We start from the raw sequence: 22,276 nt of genomic DNA, 5'->3' as shown, positions 1-22,276 counted from the left end.
CTGTCCTGTCAAATAATGTCAGTAATAGTCATTCTTGCCCTTTTATTCTTCAGAACTAACTGACTCTTTTAACCTTTCCCATCGGTTCTTTTCAAGCTTCTGTTTAAGCCACTTAGGCAACTTTTCAGGGTAGAACCCAGGTTGGAAAACACTTTGGCTTAAAGGCTCATAGCAAGTATGTAGTGATGTTGAGTTAGCTTTTACTCTAGGAGTTACCAGGGGAATTTTGGCTAGAGGATAACTGACTGATGATTGTATACCTGTAATTAAACCTATTATCTTTAGTGTGCATCCTCCTAGATTAGAGGCCAGCAAACATTTTTCTTAAAAGGTCAGATCATACATATTTTAGGCTTTGTGTGCTATACAGTCTCTGTTGCAACTAGTCAGTTTAGCCACTGTAGCATGGCGGCAGCCAGTCAGTACAGAAATGTGTGAGTGTGGTACATTCCAATACAATTTTATTTATAAAAACAGCTTGCAAGCTAGATTTGGCCTGCAAGTTATAGTTTTCTAATTCCTGTCCTGATGATAAATTTTCATGAGGTGAGCACTGCACAGTGCACCATCCTAGCACTGTTCATGCTTGGCACAGAATAGGGGTTTAGTAAACAATTGCTGGAGCAAATAACAAAGAAATGTCATTGTTCAGTGGCAATGGACTTTTTAACTGATTAGCCATATCTTAAAATCCTTGGAGAAGCCTTTTAAACACTACTTTTGCACCATGGCTACAAGAGAGTTATGCATAATTCTCATACTAGAGTCTGCTCTGCTGGCCAGTGAAAGACATGAATGCCCTCCTCTGCCTATACTTGCTTTACGTGGTCGAACTTGTCTGATCCCTCTAACAGCTACCTAGGAGTCCATGACACACCTGGTTCTTACTTTTCAGCCTTTCATCTCAGTTGACCTGAGCTTTTGAATCTCCTCCATAACAGAAACACACAGACAAGAAGAGTATCTTTTCAAATCTCCCATAACAAATCACCTGTTGGAACTAACAAATGTTTCATTCAGCCAGACCTAATGGTTCCTAAAAAGGCTTTCTTCAAGATCCCAAATAGACCTAACCTCTTTCTGATTTTCCCTAGCTTTATAACGTTATGAGAGTAATGGGGCTCAGACTTTATAAATCTTGCTCTACATTGCAAACTTTACTATCCTACCTTGATAATAGCTATAGGTTTGCTCAAAACAAATACTCCTATCCAGGGTATGGTGAAAATTCAGACACACACATTATCTGGGGTCGAGGACTCTAGTTTTATCCTCTGTTGCCTGGCTTGTTCTTCCAGTTATATGTGCTGTTTGAACCAGAGTCTTCCTCTCTCCCTCCCTTCTGCCTCCTGTATGTCACCCTCCATTTGTCAGGACTTGGTCACTGAGGCTCATGGGCACCTGGAAAGCATACTTAGACCATCTTCATTCTTGTACTGGGCACTGATGAAGATGCCTGCTAAACCTACAATTTCTCAAAGTGCATAATAATCTCTTTAATTAATTGTGGAAGACATTGCCATTTTTGTAAATATAGCACCATAAACGTTTACATTTTATTGTTTTTAACTCTCACAAAGTTTCTGCCCATGAGCCTTCATGGGGAATTCACCTGTTCTCCATACTCCTTTTGGAGTGGTGACTCTTCTCAGGTGGTCCTGGACCCAAGTCTGAAATAGGAGATTGGGTCTCTGACAGGTGCCTTTCTTTCTTCTCTATACCTACAACCCCATGGAATCTGGTGTCCTCCTTCTCAGCAATTCCCTTGCCTCTTCTTCCCTCACTTATGTACTCAGCCTGTGTAGAGTGAAGGCTCCAAGTCATGTGGAGTGGACAGGGAGTTAACCAGTCTTAGATCATTTTTGTGAAGTGTGTGAGATTTGAAATCCTATTTCTGAGGGAGGCACAGGTTATCAACTTACTGCTGGGTGGAGAGATGGATATGTGCATTCCCTCAAGAGTAGGGAAAGAAGAGCAATATAATTTCCCTTCTTGCCCAGCATTCCTTCTCCCTTTTCCTGCTTTTACATATTTCCCTGTCCCTGCACCCCCATGGGCTAGACCTCTTGTGAGCCTTATGCATACTGAAAGAAGAAATTAAGTCATCTTTTTCAATGTTATAGCTAGGGTGATCACACACTGAACTTCAGAGTGAATTTTTCTGTTCTCCAAAATACAATCTAACTTGTGAGAACTTGGCATAGCTTTTGGTTCAGGAAATACTGTTACAAGAATGACGTTCTCAGGCTTTCTGGGTGGCTCAGTCATCAAGCGTCTGCCTTCTGCTCAGGTCATGATCCCAGGGTCCTGGGATCAGGTCCAGCACTAGGCTCCCTGCTCAGCGGGGAGCCTGCTTCTCCCTCTGCCAGATGCTCCTTCTGCTTGTGCTCTGGCTCTCTTTCTCTCTCCCTCTCTCTGACAAATGAACAAATAAAATCTTAAAACAAAAGAATGATGTTCTCACATTAGTGGAGCTCAGCTTTCACCTATGAGTGTGGGTTTGAATTCCGTGCTGGTACCACTGGCTCTGTTAGCCTTCAATTACTGCACTCATTATGTGGAGTTATTTATGTCCATCAATTAACCATATTGCTCAGGCCTGAAGGGGTAAAGGATAAAATGGGCTGTGATCTTGCTAAGGAATAGTTTCAAGGATGTTTAGATCACTTTCTCACTTTGGGGTATCTAAAACCAAGGCATAGAACAATAATGCTGGAACAGGGTAGGGTTCAAATCCAGAATCCTTCATGGAGGGATTGTGTGTGGAGGCAGGCTCCTACTTTTCTAGAATTCCCTGGAGGACATGATGTGAGCAGCGAATCCTCCCCATCTCAGAAGGAAAGCCATCCGTCAGGGATCTCTGGACCTGGAGGGCCAGTGGGTCAGGCCATTGTGCAGTCTATTGCCTCGTCTTCCAGCTTCTTGGAGCCTCTGTGAGTCCTACCGTTCTCTGGGAAGGGCAGAGATGACTGTGGCACAGGGGAACCACTCACCTTGAGCTCTGCTTCATCTCTGACCATGAGCAGCTCTAACTGGCTCCTATGATTCAGCTTTTAGCAGAGACTAGATTAGGACCTATTTAAAGACCTGTTCAAGTCTGGCCTTTCCCTTCCCCAAGCATTAATTCTCCCCCTCCTGATAGGCCCCCCTGTCTCCATCTCTGGTTTCCTCTGAGACTAGAGACTAAAGCTTGAAGCATTAACCCTTAAGTTGCCTCTCCGCTCTGTATACACAAATGCAAAGGCTGGGGGATTGAGTGCATGGGCAAGAATGAGTGTTGTTGAGAATACACAATTGTGAGCTTATCTGTATGGATGTATTTTTTGTTAGTCCAGAGTATGTATATTTACAATTGAAAAGAAATTTTATACAATGTGAAGGTGTGTGGATATGTTTGTTGATGTGTGTATTTGAGAGATGTTTTAATAGACATGTGTGTAAGGATTGGATTTGAATGTGAATGGTATGTTTGTATAACGTGTGTTTGTGCAGGTGTAAATAACAATTTCATTAAGTATACGTATTTATTGGGATAACTTGGCTCTCTGAGGACAACGGCACTGCATACCGGTATATTGTGAAAGCATATGCTGAGCTCCAAAGCTGATAGTGTGAAATTATACATCAAAATGTGTGGGTTTGAAGAGGTGTTGACAATCTCTTGGTGCTTTTGTATGTACCTAGGTAGCTCTGGTTCTGAAGCCCTCCCACTTCTTATCAGGAGAGGCAGGAGGACTTCCAGATGGAGGTCTTGCCATAGTTCTTTTTGAAATTTGGTGAAGCTGGAAGGCCCTCCTCACTCAGCCTGAACAGTTAAGCTTATGCAGAGCTTCCTCTCACTCCCCATGTAGGGCCTTGCTGGTTTTCTCTTCCTTCTTTTTTCTCAGCATTCCCTGATGTATGATATGTCAAATGAAGATTTGAGAAAAAAAGTATTTAAAAACAGAAAGTAAGGATTTGTTTGTAGAGTTCAGACTTCAGAAGCTATGCCTCACAAAATCCACAACCCAGCATACATTTATAGGGAAACAAATCACACAAAAGGTTTACAGTAATCTGTTTATGGTGAATTGCCATTATCATGTTCACAAAGGTCAGGATTTATTTTAAGATATAACCATAACAAAAATCTGGGATAAAACTGTTTTTGTTAGGGAGTCCAGGTTTACAGGAAAGATTCAAGGTTTTATTATTTTGGGGATCGGGCTGATATTGTAATTTTGGATTTATCTCTGGTTGCAATTTCTTTTTCTTTATCTGCTTCTTTTAGCTCTGGTGAGTGAAATATTTGGTATTAGGAAAGTTGAAAAAAGTGCCAGGCTTTCCTCTTCTCTGTCTTCTTCCTCTTTCTCCTCCTTCTCTCCCTTCCCCTCTTGCCCCCATCTTCCCCTTCTTTCCTACTTCCCCCTCGCCTTCCTCTTCTTTCTTGTCCTCCCCCTTCACCACCTCCTCTTCCTCCTAGTTATCATCATAGTTGTCTTCTTCTTCTTTTCTCCTTCTCCTTCTCCTCCTCCTCCTCCTCCTTCTCCCTCTCCCTCTCCTCCTTTTTCTCCTTCTTCTTCACTGGAGGAACTTTTTTCCCCAAATGAAATCTGACATCTAGGGACAGGACCTGAGTTTCCTCATCTCTTGCATCTTCCACAGTCCCAAATGCCATGGTGGCTCCAAATAGACATGGCATCCAAGGTCTTGTGGAAGTTACTTGTTAGGCCAACCACACTGTTTTTCAAGTTTAGGTGGGCATGGCTTGCTGAAATGAGTGTGCACTAGGCAGATCAGTCCTTTCCTGATTTACCCTCCTAAAGTTCTCCTCATTGTTTGTGTCTTTCAAAAGCTGGTATATCTGCAGGATGCATTGAGGACTTGGGCACCTGGCTCACAGCCCTGCTCTAAACCTCAGTCTCTAGTAGAACATTCAAAGATTTGTGAGCTGTACTGAGGGGCTAGTTAAGGTTGGTTACCATAGACTTCTAGCCATACCAGTGTTCTGTATAGATAAATGTTTTTATGATATATCCCACATTACTGACCACGTGTACCTGCATGTACATAGGGAGGTTAAAGAATATTGTTTGTGAGACTTATGCTGTGTAAATAACCTTAGGAACAAGGTTGTTTAAAATCTATTATTGGGCCTCTAGGTCAGCACTGGCCCTTCTGTTCTGGATGCCAAGAACTTCAAATCTTGTCTCAAGCCCCCAACTGCTTCAGGCTGCGTTGGGTACCTGGAATGGAATCCAGGAGGGGAGGCAAACACATGGAGCCCAGGCTCCTTGAAATATAGAAATATGATAACATGGAAATGCAGCTCGCTCCAAACTGCATGTAGGCAAACAGATGTTTAATTTCAAACACTCTTATTTGTTCTACAAATATGGCCCTTATGGGGATAGTCATTTGGAAATGTCACCTGAGGGGAGGACCCTCCACCCAGGCCTCTTAATCAGGACTGCAGCCTGGCTGTTTCCATGGGGCTTCCCCAGCTGATGAGGTTGGGTGTTTTAAGTACCCAATTTGATGTAACTTTGCCTTATTCTCATTTATTGCCTACATTCATTACTTTCATCTATGTGTAGCTTCCTTTCCTCTTCTGTTTCTATTAGGTTTCTACAATAATAATAAAATTTTCTTTCCTTTTTGAAACTGAAATATGGCTGTTGTGAATCTCTTGTGCAGAACAACCATCTGTAAGTTACATTTTATAGGATTGTGAGGGGAGAGACAGAGAAAATGTTTGGAAAGGAAGTTTTGATGAAAGAAGACATTGTTGAGGATATTGACATGAGAATCCTGGGACACTTCAGTGTAACTATGTTGAAAGCTCATCCACATTCATAGCTTCATAGCTCCTATATCCTCTATTGTGTTGACCTTTATCTCCATTGTAGATACTCAGTCAATCATGACAGGAACTTGTCACAACTCAGAGCTACTCAATCTCTGAATTCCTGAGCATCTCACTCTAACTATATCATCTTATCTTTCTAGTTTTTTTTTTAACTCATTCCATGTTTTATACATCATCAATTCCTTCAAACCCTATATATATATATTTTTCCAATCCTTTCAGCCCTCTTTTCTTTTACAGTTCTTGTCTATGAAACCTAGTCCTCATAGTTCATCATTTCAACCATACTCATATGAATAACCTTAACAACTGTCTATCCATCTCAGCTACTACTCCCAGTGTCATTGTCTCTTGCTACCCCTGTACCACTGAGCAACCTCTAGAAGCAGTAACATAAATGATCAGATTGGAGCCATTGCAAGTTCATGGTGACTGACTTTACCTGAGCTTTCAAAACAGCCCGAACTATTTTCACATTTCTCTCCCTTTCATTGTGCTGAGACATGGTGTTAGGAAACTATAGTAACTGACCTCCCTAAGTACGTTGTTCAGACTCTGTCCCCTAATTATAGTGAAAATCTTTTTTTACTTTCTGCATCTCTTCAGGAAGCAGAACTTCCCACCATGATATTGAAGAGGAAAGCTCCTTCTATTTGACTTCAGAAGGTGTAACACCAGATGGCTTTTTCCTGCCTCATTTCCTACTCACCTGAACAAGGTACTCTCACTGCCAGTCACGCCACCATACAGGGTTCATTACCACATTCAAATAAGGAAATCAAATCTGGGTAAAGGGGAAATAATTAGGTCTATGCTCTGCTTTTTCAAACTTCAGGGAGAACCTTGCTGATGTCAACATTGTAGTGAAGGTCCTACACAGAACGAAAAGACAAGACAATGTATGTGCGCTGATTGGATAATTGTTAGGAGTTGAATTTTGTTCCCCCCCAAATTCATATGTTGAAGTTCTAACCCCCAGTACCTCAGAATATGACCTTATTTGGAAATAGGGTCATTAAAGATGTAGTTAGTTAAGATGTAGTCATAGTGGAGTAGGGTGGGCCCTACTCCAGTATGACTGGTGTCCATATAAAAAGGGCAAATTTGGACACAGGGACATATAAACAGAGATTGAATGCCACAAGGACATGAAGGCAGAGATCTAGATAATGTGTCTACAAGCCAAAGTTCCAGCAAACCACCAGAAGGCAGGAGAGTGGCCTTGAACAGATTCACCTTCATAGTCAACACAAGAAACCAACCCGGCTGATACTTTAATCCTGGCCTTCTAAGCTCCAGAACTATGACAAAATACATTTCTGTTGTTTAAGCTATTCAGTTTGTGGTACTTTGTTATGGCAGCCTTAGTAACCTAATACAAAAATAAATATCTTTTCATCCATTATCTTAATTATTCATCTATAAATAAGTGTATTCCACATGAGCCAGTGGATTATTAAATGTAATTTTAATTAAATTGTTTATGTAATTGTTAAATATAGTTTAATTCATCTATTTGTTTACGTAATTAAATTGTTATCTATCTAGGCGGGGATCCTACAGTGTCTTGCATATCTTAGGGGTGGCCTTGTATTTACGCAAGGATAGATCAATACATTATTGAAGAAATGATAAAGAAAGCAGAAATGGCTCCAAACACAGTTAATTTTCAACGGAGATCAATGCAATTCAGGGACAGAAAAATGTCATGGTGCTAAACTGTCTGTATAAAAACAGAATGAGCCTCAACTCTTACCTCAATGTGAAAAATCTTTATTGAAGTTGTAATATTAGCCTAAATTTGAAAGCTAAAAGTATAAAGATTCTAAAGGAAAAAAATAGAATAATATTTCATGAACTTGAGGAAAGCAAAGATTTCTTAGTCTACAAAAAGCGTAGCTATAAAAGAAGAAAATCAAAGATTGAACTTCATAATTTAAGTAAAAAACATCAATTTCAAAATATAGCATTATAAATTTGAAAAGGCAAGTCAGAGATGGAGAAAACATTCACAATGCATATAACTGAAAAATAAAGTCCCACAATCAATTAATGGAAAGACAAGTAACTCATTAAAATTTTAAGCAAATGATTTAAATAGGCACTTCACAAAAAGCAGTAGATGAATGGCTAATACACATATGGAAAGGTGTTCAACATTATTATTCAAAAGGAAATAAAAAATCAAATCAGAGTGAGATACCAATGCAAACTTATTAACATAACTAAAATCAAATACTTTGGTAACAGTAAGTATTGGCAAAATTGTGGGTCAGTTGGAGCACTCAGACACGGAGTACAGCCACATCAGGAACCTTTGGCAATTTCTAATAAAGGTGAGGATCTTTTTGGCCAAGCAACTCCATTTCTAGTTCATACCACAAGTTATTTTTTTTATTTATGCACCAATAATGTCAAAGAATGTTCATAGTAGCTGTCTACATAATAGCTAAGATGTGAAAACAAATCTGTCAATTGGAGGTTAAACAAATTTGCTACATCTATCCAATTGAATACTACTGAGCAAAGAAGGAAAAAGAATGAAAAATGAAAAAAAAAAGGTATACACAGAAACAATATTGTGGAATTTCAAGGTACCAAAAATAAAAAAAAGTAGAGCCTAATGCATTAGAGTAGGGAAAAGACCTATAAAAAAAGGCAAGAAAGTTCAGTTTTGGTTTACAGAGGCCTAGTTGTGAATGGGTGAGATTTGTTTGTTTCTACATGCGAAGTTGTATTCTAATGGTTTAAAAGCTACTGAATTACTGATTGTATAGAACAACCCAATGAAATAGGTATCAACATTTTACAGGTAGAGAAACCAAGGCACTGCGGAGTTAAGTTTTTACAGTGTAGGCATATAGAACCAAAATTTTAACTCAGTTTTGTTCACTCTATTAAACTACCTTAAAAATGTTCAGAGAAAATTATAACAGCCTAACAATTCTATATATAGCCAATCCATCAATAAAATGTAAAAGCAAAAAATAATTTTTTTAGACAGGCAGAAACAAAGAAAATTTATCATTTTCTGCATCCTTTTTTTTCTTGTTTAAAGATTTTATTTATTTGAGAGAGAGAGAGAGAGCAGCAGAGAGAGAGGGAGAAGCAGACTCCCCATCGAGCAGGGAAGGGAGCCTAATTCAGAACTCGATCCCAGGACCCTGGGATTGTGACCTGAGCAAAAAGGCAGAGGCTTAACCGACTGAGCCACCCAGGCGCCCCTGCATCCTTTTTCTTTTTCTTTTTCTTTTTTCCTTCTTTTTTCTGAATAAAACCAGAGTGTGTACTTCAGCAAAATAAAATAAATATCCATTGCCAACCAGGTACAAGTGGAAATTATTCAGGGGTGCCATGTAAAGTAATCCCAGGAAAGCAGCACTCTAATATGCCTTAAAAAAGTGCAAAATGGGAGGGGGAGACAAACCATGAGAGACTATGGACTCTGAGAAACAAACTGAGGGTTCTAGAGGGGAGGGGCTGGGGGATGGGTTAGCCGGGTGATGGGTATTAAAGAGGGCACGTACTGAATGGAGCACTGGGTGTTATATGCAAACAATGAATCATGGAACACTACATCAAAAACTAATGATGTAATGTATGGTGATTAACATAATGTAATAAAAAAATGCAGAATGTATTAAAGCCTTGCAAAATGGAAGATGATTTGAATTTCAGAGAAACAGAAAGTTGTCGTAGAAAACCATGGTCCAGTGTGAATTAAATGGAAATTTGACATAATTATGGGCAATTGAATCAGTGGAAAAGGAAAGAATTGATTTTATGTTGATGAATATGTGTTATTGATATAAGATGCTATGCCATTCTTTTTTAGTCACACCATATATTTTAGATTCTGTGTTGAATAATGTGTATTTCATATTTCAATAAAAATTTATTTGTTTTAAGGTTCAAACAACTGAAATGTGAATAGGTAATATTTAATCATAGCTATAAGACTGTATGTAAATTTATATATCTTATCCAGGCAAATATTATGCTGTAGGTGACTGAATTTGGTAATGGAGAAGGGAGAGAAGGAGGAGGTATGAGAGTATTTCTTGCCTGCAGCCTACATGGCAATAAATAGGATCTAAAGGTAATGATTATGCCAAGTAAAATAAGTCAAGCAGAGAAAGACAATTATCATATGGTTTCACTTATATGTGGAACATAAGGAATAGCTCAGAAGACCATAGGGGAAGGGAGGGAAAACTGAATGGGAAGAAATCAGAGAGGGAGACACACCATGAGAGACTCTGGACTCCGGGAAACAAACTTAAGGTAACAGAATGGAGGGGGGTAGGGGTAACTGGGTGATGGGCATTAAGGAGGGCACATGCTGTGATGAACACTGGGTGTTATACGCAGCTAATGAATTGTTGAACTCTACATCAAAAACTAATGATGTACTGTATTATATGTTGGCTAATTGAACATAATAATAAAAAATAAAATAAAGGTAATGGGGAAAAAGAATGTTTATGTTTATTGAAAAATATTATAAATTTTTAAATTAAAATTTAAGTAATTAAATATTAAAAATAATTTTAAAAATAATTAAAAGAGAGATGGTAAACGTATTATTTAGACCTGCTTCAGTCTAATGTGATGAGCCTCCAAGGGAAGCCTAGTCCTCAAACCTAGAATTATGCTGCTCATCTGATTATATTATCTCTAAACCCCAAGGGTCTCTTGGCAGCAGGGCTGGGTTACATGCTGAGCTCCTTATAGAAGCCCAGGTCCAAGAGCTATCCACATGCATACATGGCTGGGCAGTGAGTGGGAAGGGCAACTCTCCCTCTGCTGGGAGCAAGGTAAGATGCCAGGAGCAGAAAGAGCAGACCAGGGAGAGGGACTATTGAGAGCTAATCTGGAGGGCCAGGAAAGGATGGAGCAGTGGGAGGCATGGAGTAGGGCAGGTACTGAGAAGCCCAGGACTGCAAATTAGAGGTAGAAGGGTACAGATAATGGGAAGAGGGGTGCAGAGTGGCAGGCACAAGCTAAATGTTGTGGAAATGAAGTGAGATATCAACAACAAGTTTGCAAACAAATATTTATTCCCAGGAGAAAAACAGTTATGTCAAGGAAATGGAGTGAATTGTTGTGATTCTGTGTGGCCCAAATTTGACATTTATTGTAAATTTTATTGTTTCAATCAGCTTTTAAATTTGACTGATTTCCATATCTCCATTTTCTAGAAAATAAGCTTTTTGAGTTATTTTACTTAGCATCAGCTCCACCTTTTTACAGGATCCTGGTAATCTGAGCTTTCAAATAGCTGTCTTCACAGAAGCCATTTATATTTAGAAAGAAGTACTTCAAATACATCTTGGTATTTGACCAATCATCACAGACAAACTGGAAATAGGCAGATCAGGGATATTTTTAAGGTTCAAGGTTTACAGATGAGGCATCTTAAATGGGAATGGGTTACCAGGGTTTTACCTCCCATCAGTGCAGGAGGAAGGACACCTAACTTCATCTTTATTATGCTATTGGACCAGAATAATACATCCCAATGTCCACCATGTCCTTCATGACCAAAACCTCTGGACACAGAAATCTACTTAGTGTTATGTTTCCTATTCCCAACTCCCTCACCATTGATCAAACCATAGACTGTCATCAAACAAACAACAGACACACAATCTAGTTTGAAGTGCATACAGCAGCATTTTTTGGTCTTGTCCTTCTAATGCATGTATGATATGATGTACTTTTTATTTTGTTCACAGGCATCTTTTGCAATCAATAGCATTTAAATTTGATGCAGTGTTTTGTATCAATATTTTACTTAATAGCTTTAATTTCATCTTAAATAGAAGGCCTTCACTAAAAAAGTCCTAAATGCATTTTCTCTTATTTATTCTAATATTATTGTAAGGGCTTTGTTTTACCTTGAAATCCTTAATCCAAATGCAGAAATCTGTATAAAATAGGGATATTTTAATATTTTTATAAATTGTTAGCCAATTGACCAAACATCATTTATCACATATCAGTTCTTTTTTCTAGTGTTATAAGATGCCATTGTCATCATATTCTTTATCCTCATTCACACATTTTTTTGAAATGCAATTTTTTTCTGGGGATATATATTTTTAAACTTTTGACAATATTATATTTTGTTATAATAACTTTATATTACATTTTGATATATCAAAGAACAAGTCCCTCCCTTCATCATTTTCAAATTATACTGAATATATTTGCACATTTATTGTACCTAATACATTTTAGGATCCATCTGTCACTACCCATTAAAAACTCTTTTGTGTTATTGATTGATAATGCTTTAATTTATGAGAATATTCATGGGAGAATTCATATCTTTTCACTATGGAATATTTTTATATTTAATAAAGAAATAAAAGACTTTTTTAATGTTCTTCAATAAATTTTTAGAGACCTATTCTCTCCCTGCCAAACACAGACATTGTGTTATACCAATACAGTTTATAGTTTTATGGCTATTATAAATAAATACTTATTTTTTAAAAATTTCTTCAGGGATTAATTCTTATGAACAGGAAAAGGTATTAATTTGTGATATTGATCTCTGTGGTCAATTTGGTTAACTCTATTTTAAGAGTTTGCAGTCTGTTCTTTTAGATTTCTAAGGTAAAGAATCAATTAAAACCTAAAGACTTTGAAAAATTTTATTTTCAAAAGTAACACTCTCCTTTCATTTACTTGTTTTTTCTCATTTACTAAGACTTTTTCATAGAATGTTGAATAGTAGTTGTGATAGTAGGTATCTTTATCTTTTACTGACTTCAATAGAAATGTTTTTAATAGGTCGCCAGTAAATATGTTTGCTCCAAATTCTAGAAGATGTCTTTCATTCAGGAACTCATTTCCTTCCTAAATATTAAGAATTTTATCTTGAATTGCCATTGAATTTTCTGATTTTTTTCTCATCCCTTGATCAGGTTTTTTCTCCATTAATCTTTTTGTATAGCCATACCATTAATAGATTTCTTAAGTTGAATAATTCTTTCATTCATAAGACAAAGTCCACTGTTTCAAAGTGCATATTCTTTAAAAGCATAGTTACATCTGACTTACTAAAAAGTTATTTATAATGTTTGCATGTGTCATTCTAAGTAATTAGATAACTAGCTTTCCATCTGTTTATATGCTTGAGAATAGGGCTTTTCAACCTCAGCCCTGTTCACATTCTGGGCTGGATAGTTCTTTGTTGTCTTGTGTATTTTAGGATGTAAGCATCCCTGGCATCAATCCACTAGATGCCAGTGGCACTCCCTCCCCAGTTGTGACAACCAAAACTGTCTCCAGGCATTGTCTCCTTGCTGGGGAAGCAAAATTCCCTCTTTTCCACTCTACTAGAATTTGTGAAAGATAGAAATACTCTACTTTTTTTTCCCTTCAAATTTGGTTGTGGGAGTTTTCCCCATCATTGACATTTCCTCTGATGGTTTTGATTTCTTGAACTAGTTTGGTGATTGATGTTTTTCTATAAAGTTGTCCATTTTGTATCTGTTGCCAAATATATTGTTATACTTATGCATACTATACCATTATATTTAAAGTTTGTTTCTCAATACTTTTGTTTTCTTTTTCATTTCTCATGCAGTTAATCACACTTTTTCTAAAATTTTCTTGACCACTCTTGAAAAAAGTTCACATATTTTCTCTTTAAGTAATCAACTTTGGTTTTATTGTTAACTCATTCATTTGTGCTCTTAACCTTTGTTAATTGCTTCTTCTCACATTTATTTAAATATTTTCCTAGCATCTTATATTGAGAAAAGATAATTTATATCCTTGTTTTCCTAATAAATGTATATTCTTCAGACTACACATGCACTCCAGTGTCTTGCTGTACAGATTTTCATATGTGGTTTTCCCATTTTTATTCAGTTTAAAGAATTTTCTCATTTTTATTTTTCTGGCATAGAGAAGATGCTTAATAAATGGATGTTGTTATTGCTTTGGAGCCCTTGTCATCTTATATTTATAATACATTATTATTTGTAGGTTAATTAATAGACTAGGTTATACAGTTTGAAGATCTGAAAGAGATTATTTTGTGCTTAAATAAAGAAGAGGTGGAAGAAGAAAGTCATTAAAGTTTAAGTAGGAGGGACTTGGTGATTGATTGGGAAAGATATGTGTACAGGACAATTTCCAGAGTTCTGACTTAGAGAATTGGTTAATTTTTATGAAAATTATGAGCTTTATTCAGAATATATAGGAGTAAGAACAATTATAGGGCAAAATGATCAATTTGGTTTTGAAATATTGAATTTGATTTACTCAGGAGGAATATGTGGGGCAACGTTCAGAAGGAAGTTCTAATCTTTAAGAACCTGGAAACCACAGCTGCCTTCAGATATCTATTTGAAATTTTTCATTAAATAGGTGCAAGATGAAACTGTGAAAATGGGCGAGATAATTATTTAAATGAATTGAGAATGGGCAAAGGGCAGGTGCCTGAAGGATTCCAAAGTTAAGGTTCTTTGGGTGCAGGGTGGGAAGCCAGAGAGAGAAATTGCTGAGTGGTGGGAGACAAGTAATAGAGACTAGTGCCAATACATGAGGAGAGAGAATTTCCAGAAAGAAAGTATCCTCAGCATAATACGTAAGTGTTGGATAAATGAGAGGATCACAAAAATGAGTCAACCGAATCTGGCAATTATAATGGCAATGTTTGCATTTCTAGCTCTCTTTCTTTCTTCCTTCCTTTCCTCCCTTCCTCCCTCCCTCTCCTCACTCTCTCTCAATTTCTCCCTCCCTCCCTCCATCCCTTCCTTCCTTTTTTCTTTCTTTCTTTCTTTCTTTCTTTCTTTCTTTCTTTCTTTCTTTCTTTTTCTTTCCTTCCTTCCTTCCTCCCTCCTCCTTCCTTCCTTCCTTCCTTCCTTCCTTCCTTCCTTCCTTCCTCCCTCTCTCCCTTCCTCTCTCTCTCTCTCTTTCTTTCTTCCTCCACCTTTGTGTTATATATGGTTTCTCTCAACAATTACGTAGTGCTACATAAAGATAACCTTGGGCGATAAATTTTTGAGTCTTAGTTTCCTCATATGCAAAATATACTGCTATCTACCTCCTAGAGTTGGTGTATGGATGAAATTATATAATGCATATAAAATGTCAATAACACAGAGAACATTTGACAAATGGGAGTTACAATTATTTTTGTTAGGGTAGTTCTTTGGACCACCTTGAATTCACATATATAAACATATGTGTCTTGGGGATGTCTTTGGCATTCTTCTGAATATTTCCCTGGAAAAACTAATAATATCCACATTTCAAATGTGACTTGATTTTTTCAGTGCTTTATTTCAGAATTAGTAATTTATTTTCAAAAAATACTGAAAATCATTATATTATTATGTTGTACACCTGAAACTAATATAACACTGTATGTTAAATTATACTTCACTAAAAAAAAATACTCGAGACCAATTTTCTCAAATTGTTTAAATATTCTACTGGGAACTTTTACAGGCAGGGATGACTTAATTGTGATGTTTGTTGTCACCAAAGAGAATACAGACTTAGGAAAATTTGATGTGGCATAATTCAGAGAATCCTCTCTTTTCAATAAATGAGGAGAAGCATGGAGAGAAGCATCCAGTACTAGAAAGCTCAGAAAAAACTAAAATTCTTAGAGAATCAGCAGTAGTAATTCAGTGAATGTGAGAGTGCCAGAAAGATGTTCTAAGTGATAGCTACATATTTATTATGTGTTCACTTATTCAAATATCCCTGTCTTCTCAGTTCCTCATTATGTTGGCCCTCAATAATACCAATGCTCAACCTCTGACCTTCATCCTGACAGGTATCCTGGGCCTGAGAGCAGCCCGGTTTTGGATCTCCATCCCTTTTTGTCTCCTGTATGTCATTGCCCCTCTGGGAACAGCATGATTCTATTTGTGGTCCTCCGTGAGCAGAACCTACATGAACCCATGTATTATTTCCTCTCTATGCTTTCAGCCACAGACCTGAGCTTATCCCTATGCACACTTTTCACTACCCTTGGTGTCTTCTGGTTTGAAGCCCGAGAAATCACCTTAAATGCCTGCATTGACCAGATGTTCTTTCTCCATGGATTACTTTCATGGAGTCTGGGGTTCTGCTGGCCATGGCCTTTGATCATTTTGTAGCCATCTGTGATCTACTGAGATACACCACCATTCTCACCAATGCCAGGATTGCCCAGATTGGGATGAGCATCTTGATAAGAAATGTTGCTGTCATGTTACCAGTGGTGCTCTTTGTTAAGAGGCTGTCCTTCTGCAGTGCTGTGGTCCTTTCACATTCTTATTGCTACCATGTTGATCTCGTTCAACTCTCATGCACAGACAACAGAATCAACAACGTCCTCGGTCTGTTTGCAATTCTCTCCACAACCGGGTTTGATTGCCCTTGCATCTTGCTCTCCTATGTACTGATCATCCGATCTGTTCTCAGCATTGCCTCCTCAGAGGGGCGGCAAAAAGCCTTCAACACCTGCATATCCCACATTAGTGCTGTTGCTGTCTTCTACATCCCCCTCAGCAGCTTGTCTTTTGTCCATCGCTATGGCCATTCAGCACCTCCATTTGTCCACACCATCATGGCCAGTGTCTTTCTTCTCATCCCTCCTGTGCTCAACCCTATCATCTACAGTGTGAAGATTAAGCAGATTCGAAAGGCTATTATCAAGGTCTTAATTCAGAAGCAGCAACAAATCTAATCACTATTTACTAGTTATCTCAGAGTAGATAGAAAGCCATTTATGAATGAGTGCTTTGGTAGAATGGGGTAATTGCCCCAAAGGGCCTAGATATTCTTCCAACAATCTTAAACTAAGTAACTTACAGGTTGTGTGATATTTGCTTAGTTTCCTTGTCAGTGAGTTCATATTAATATCACCTAAATTATGTTTTGTTTTCAAGGTAAAGTGAGATAATGTATGTAAACAACTATTCGTATTTTCAAGTAGTATGAGACCTGAATAAAGTATTCATTCAGACTGCATACAATTCAAAAAGTCCAGATTTAATGTAGGAAACTTTGTTAATAGACCTGTTGTTCTTTTCTGAATGATATCCAAAAGGCACTTTAATTTTTCTCTTCTTAAAATTCTTGATTAACTCTAAAAATAGTCATTCTATAGAGTGTATCTTATAAGCATATCAATGTAGTTCAACATTGGATCATATATAGGTAGTTATTTTGCCCTTTCTTATATCTGATATACATACAAAATGCCATATCAAATGCTCAGGATCAGTTCTTGCTGCTGTTAGCTGAACATTAAAAGTTGGTAATAGCATTACTAACAACCCAGGAATGAAGATTACACAATTTCTCCAAAATTAATCTTAATAAAAGGGAATTCATACTTTTGGCTCATGTTTTATCTCTATCTCTGCCATTATTACTCCATCTGTGGGCCCACTGGATCAGCAGTAGTGTAGCCAAAGCTTGCTGATATTTACATGTAGTTTCTTTCTATCTGATTATTGAATTTCTCCTTTGAGGTGGGTACTGTTTGATGGATATTAGCATGAGATACAAAGATTTTCACCCTCTGTATCCACTTCAGGATGTATTTCACATACATCTTCTACAGACTTCCTTATCTCTCTTCTTTCAAGTTTGCTAGTTCCATTCACTGGCTAACTATCCAAGCCTTTCAGCAAAGTACAGAAGTCCATGTATAGCCACATACCTTAGACAACCTCTCTTTCTAAGTTAACAACCAAGGGCATTTTCCATTATGGGAATTTTCCTTCAGCACTCTTTTTTTTTTAATGGCCACCCATGTGTGAGGCTGTTGTGCCACTGTGTTCTACTTCTGGTTAGTGCCAACTTGCCCACCAATCCATCCATAAACCAAGCATGAATGTTTTCCTTCTCTTCCAGTAACTTATCAGAACCTTCAGTGAGGCCATGAATGTGAATTAATGGAGAGGCATCTATAATACAGTGATAAGTGTCATGGAATTCTGGGACAACTATTCACAAAATTTATTTGTGCTTACTTTGACTTTGTACTTTGTCTTTCCTACTGTAATGGTTGCAACTTCACAGACATGGTAACATGAAAGTTTTCCCAGCTCATAAGTGTAATATAACCAATTATATACTTAGGGCTCTGGGGAATAACCACAGGTATGAAAATCATTGTGTTCACTGTGAGATAAAATTTGTCAATAATTCCATTAATCATCTTGCCCCAATAATCTCATACTTTAATCAAAAAAGAGCATGATGACATGTTTCGTTGCCTATTATCAGTGAGAAATGATATCCCATGTCTAATAATCCTCGAGGAATTTGGGTATTTTCCTTTCCTCAATGAACAAGTACATATGTAAATGGACAGATTTACTTTTTTTAAGTAAATTTTGAGCCTGTGAAGTTACTAAGGTGTCTATTGGTGAAGCTTGCAAAACAATCTGCCCTCTGGGAGTGCCAAGAAAGATGCCAAGTCTCTGAGCAATGTGTGCCAAACAAGCTTATGACTGCTGGGCATTGCTGGAACTGGGATATGGAGAGAGTGCCCTTTATAGGACTATAATACATTTCCATGTGAGGCTCAGGCATGGGTAGCTCCAGGCTGCCCTTTTGAGAGGAGGGTTGGGTGGCTAGATGGCTGGCCCTGTGCTGCCCCGATTTATATACACATACCCAGGGCTGAGGAGAAGAGGTAGGAGATGTTCCCTCAGCTAGAGTGCTGCTACATACTGTCTGGGCCTTTGGTTATGTCTCTGTTGTCCCAGTGAAGAATGGAAAACAAGCTCAGTGACTAATACTGGAGGAAGCTGTGCACTGCTAGAACTGAGTACTGAAGAAACCACACAGTGCCAAGCAATGGAAAAATAGCATGTTCTGTGGGAGTCCGGCCAACAAAGCACACAGAAACCAGGAAGAGAAAAATCCTTCTCCCTCCAGTGTTCCTCCACTGCCTTCCACTGACAAGTCTTAACATTGTGTCAGTTGACAAAAAGGTATTTACAGAGTCCAACACCATCATCATAGAACAGGCAAAGAGGAATTTGCAGCTGAGAGATGGTAAATAAATAATGAGCCAGTCACCTTTATGGGTGACTATGGACTATTCCTGCAGACCCAACTCTGAAACCTTATCAAATACATCTCATGATAGTCCATCCAGAAAAATAAGGAGGAAAACATTTATCCATTGGATCTCATTTACCATTGGTCAATGTTTATCCTATGAGTTGTTAATTCCCCCATTCTTTCTCACATGTATGAATACCAAGTGAATACCTGAGAATGTGTCTTGCCTCAGTGTCAGCCCTGGGGCAAGAAGCAGAGGAGCACAATGCAGGCCTAAGGCAAGAGGTTATCATGTTCTCCCTTTGTGGAGCCAGCCAATGAGTGATGGGTCTGGTTGTTGCAACAAAGACTGGACAATAAGGCCAAAAGAAGCTGATTCACGACATAAACTCAAACCCTGATGTTCTCACCAGGAGAGGTTGTAGGTTGACAGAAGGCTGGTTGCCTCCAAGTGAGGTTTGAGCCATCTTTCCAGTTGAACTGAAAAGCCACACTTGTTCTTTTTTGGTGCAAGCTCTACTTCCCCATTTAATTCCATAAATCAATTAGGGTGGCATACTTATCAACTTCTTTTTCTTTACCTTTTTTTTTTTTTTTTAACCTCAGAGAAGAGAAATGGTTCAGAAAAAGATTTCCATGGGCCAAGTGTTTTAGAAAGGGTGGAGGTAGCTCCAGGACAATGGGGAAAGTCATACAAGCATATAAAGCACATAGAAGTGGTCTCAGAGAGGGCCGTGAGAGCAACTCCTTTTATAAGGAATATTTGTCATTGTGAAATTCATAGATTTTTACATTGAAATTATAATACTAACAATAAATAAAAAAAGAGGAATAAAGGAAGGGAAGAAATGGAGGAGGAAGGGCTGGGGCAGCAATTTGAATTGGAGAAACAAAAACAGGAAGAGGATAATACATTTTGTTTAATCTTTTACCTAAATTTTCTTAGGTAAATTTGCCTTTTATCTAAATTGAGCCCTGCTAGGGGCAGAGTTCTCACTGCCTTGCTCCCTGAAAAAAACAAAACAAAACAAAATAAAACACCAGTATTTTTTTCTAGTTCCAGTTGCTTTTCCTCCTGGTGACCTTAACGCCATTTCTGGATCTAGAGATCAAGGAATGTTCAGCTCAGAATAATGCAGATGTATGTCAAGGAATTCTGGGAGGATGTAGCATAGACATAATTGAGCCGTATATTTCTGTTACGATCCCAGACAGATGCTGGATTAAGTACATCAAGTGTAAGAATTTTTATTACTATATTTAATGCTCTGACTATAATACATACATACATATATATATATACATACATATATATATATATTAGAATGTGGAAAATCAATTTTCACTATCAAATTATAAGCCTCTTTTCTCTAATTTCCTGCCTGACTTATGCTGATGACTGTAGCTCATCCCCTTTTATATTAACCTGAAGACCAAATGATCATTGTAGGCTTATGTAAATCGGTTCATTTATCTGTTGTTACTTTGTTTCAGGCTGAAGATGTTTAACTAGATCTTCTTTTCTATTCTGTCTCTGAAAATCATATGTCCTCCTAAGTGTACCACCAGAATTATACTTTTTATTTATTTCCAATTTTCAAAGTTGAGGGCTGAATAAAAATTGATACTTCTGACTTTGAGGGTCTAAGATATCAGAAGGCTTGTGATTCTGGGCTTTCCTTTCTGTTTTATGAGATTAAATGCCTTCACTGGCCAATAAATGTGAAGGGACTAGATATAAGACAATGAAGAAAGGAGGAGTCAATGATAAATTTGAAAGCTTGTGACCTACCTAAATCCACTCACATTTAGAAAAGTAGATGTTGTGATGACCAAACAGAACATATCTGTGGGCAGAATACCACATAAGGTCTGTGATAGTCTTAGATTGAGTCTATTAAGGCATACACTTTTGGAGCAATAGCTGGATATAGGCCACCTTATCAATGTCTGAGACAGACTCTCCTCAAAGCCTGTACCTGATGTGGGAACAGAATCTTAAGAGTTAATTAAATCTGTGAGTGTGAGTCAGAGCCTGCTTTCTGAATTTCTTAGGAGAGCCTGCTATTGACAGACCATGATGAAGTTAGAGAGTCATTGTTTCCAGGGGATTAAGTGCCTGTTAATTCTCAGGAGGATATGCTTATGCTAGGAAAGAGTATGAGGGCCTATATAAGAATATGGATTCCCAACATGGTGCTGAAGCAGAGAAGTTACAGAACCTGAAGAATTTGAAACCTTTTCACCCTTGCTCTGGGATAAGGAACCCAGGAGCCTGGTAGGTGTCCTAGAGACTCAAATTCAATTTACCTAAGATTATTTTATGTTTCCTAATGAAAACTCTGAAATTTATAAAGATTAACCTATGCCTTTAAGAAAGCTAGAGGTAAAAATGCTTCATGGGTTGTCTAGCCTAAGGGATCAAACTGCATTTGGGACAACACTGAGAGCTGAAAAGTTTAGGGAACATATGTGGGATGGGGTACATCTTTGTATTTGCATGATGAACACAGTTGAAAAGACAATGTTATCAATAGTAAGTCCTTTCTTTGGTACCTGAGTTAGGTTGGTAGCTTGTCAAAAAGACCTCAGACATGGAATCTTAGAAATGACCATTTTGAGGAGACTTTTGAACAAGAATGGATAAAAAGTGTATTATCACTTTTCTCCCTTTGAATGCCACTCCCCTGACAAGGACAGAGTGTCAGCTGCACTACTGGGGTTTTTCTGGCCTAGAGCTATTAAAAGGAGAGCTACCCAAGGTGTGAGTAAGTAATGCTGGCACCAAGAACATGAGCAGGATCAAGCCCAAATACCAGAGATAAGAACCTGAATTGGTCACAATCTAAAGGGTAGACATTGGACAGCCAAGAGCAATGGCAAAGGAATCCAAGAACAGGGAAAGAAGGGCAAGAACTATGGCCATTCTGAGCTGGACCAGTAGCAATTGCATGGAAACAATGTGAGTATTTCAAGCACCTACAAATGGCAACTGTGGTATGTGCTTGATCTCAAGGAAATACTCACCACATATGAGAGGCTGAGACAAAATGGGTGCTCAGTACTGAAATATGTTCTCATCATCTAGCCTCATCGCTTCTCCATATGACACACCCCACATACCACAAACTGTCATAGTTCCTATCTTGAGTCAAGTTGAGGCAAAGGTCCTTCAAAATTTTGGCAGCAGAGAGAAGAGCTAGTAACTGTTCTCCCCTTCTTCCTGCTTTCTAGTTCCACCCTTCACCCTGTAATTTCTTCCATCTGGATGCAACTCCCTCTTTCTCTACCCTTGACAAGAAATACTCCTTAACTCCCCACAAAAGGACCAATGGTTGCCCTTGGCCATTCCCTTCTCACCACTTACTCTGGTCTACTAGCAGGCAG

The 22,276-nt window shown here is 38.1% G+C and overlaps 1 protein-coding gene across 1 annotated transcript; it reads left to right on the top strand.

Annotated features, from left to right (window-relative positions):
- The first annotated feature begins 15,604 nt into the window (after positions 1 to 15,604).
- OR51F2 (olfactory receptor family 51 subfamily F member 2) lies at positions 15,605 to 16,911 on the top strand. The gene is given in 3 exon segments (XM_031026933.2): positions 15,605 to 15,722; positions 15,725 to 15,925; positions 15,928 to 16,911. Coding segments are annotated over 3 exon segments (945 nt in total). The 3' UTR covers positions 16,554 to 16,911.
- The last annotated feature ends 5,365 nt before the right edge of the window (positions 16,912 to 22,276 follow it).

The sequence above is a fragment of the Leptonychotes weddellii genome, chromosome 11, assembly GCF_054177405.1.
Source record: "Leptonychotes weddellii isolate Sample4059 chromosome 11, ASM5417740v2, whole genome shotgun sequence".
NCBI classification, from domain to species: domain Eukaryota; kingdom Metazoa; phylum Chordata; class Mammalia; order Carnivora; family Phocidae; genus Leptonychotes; species Leptonychotes weddellii.
The sequence above is the reverse complement of the archived record's forward strand: the minus strand, read 5'-3'. Positions and strand labels throughout refer to the sequence as shown.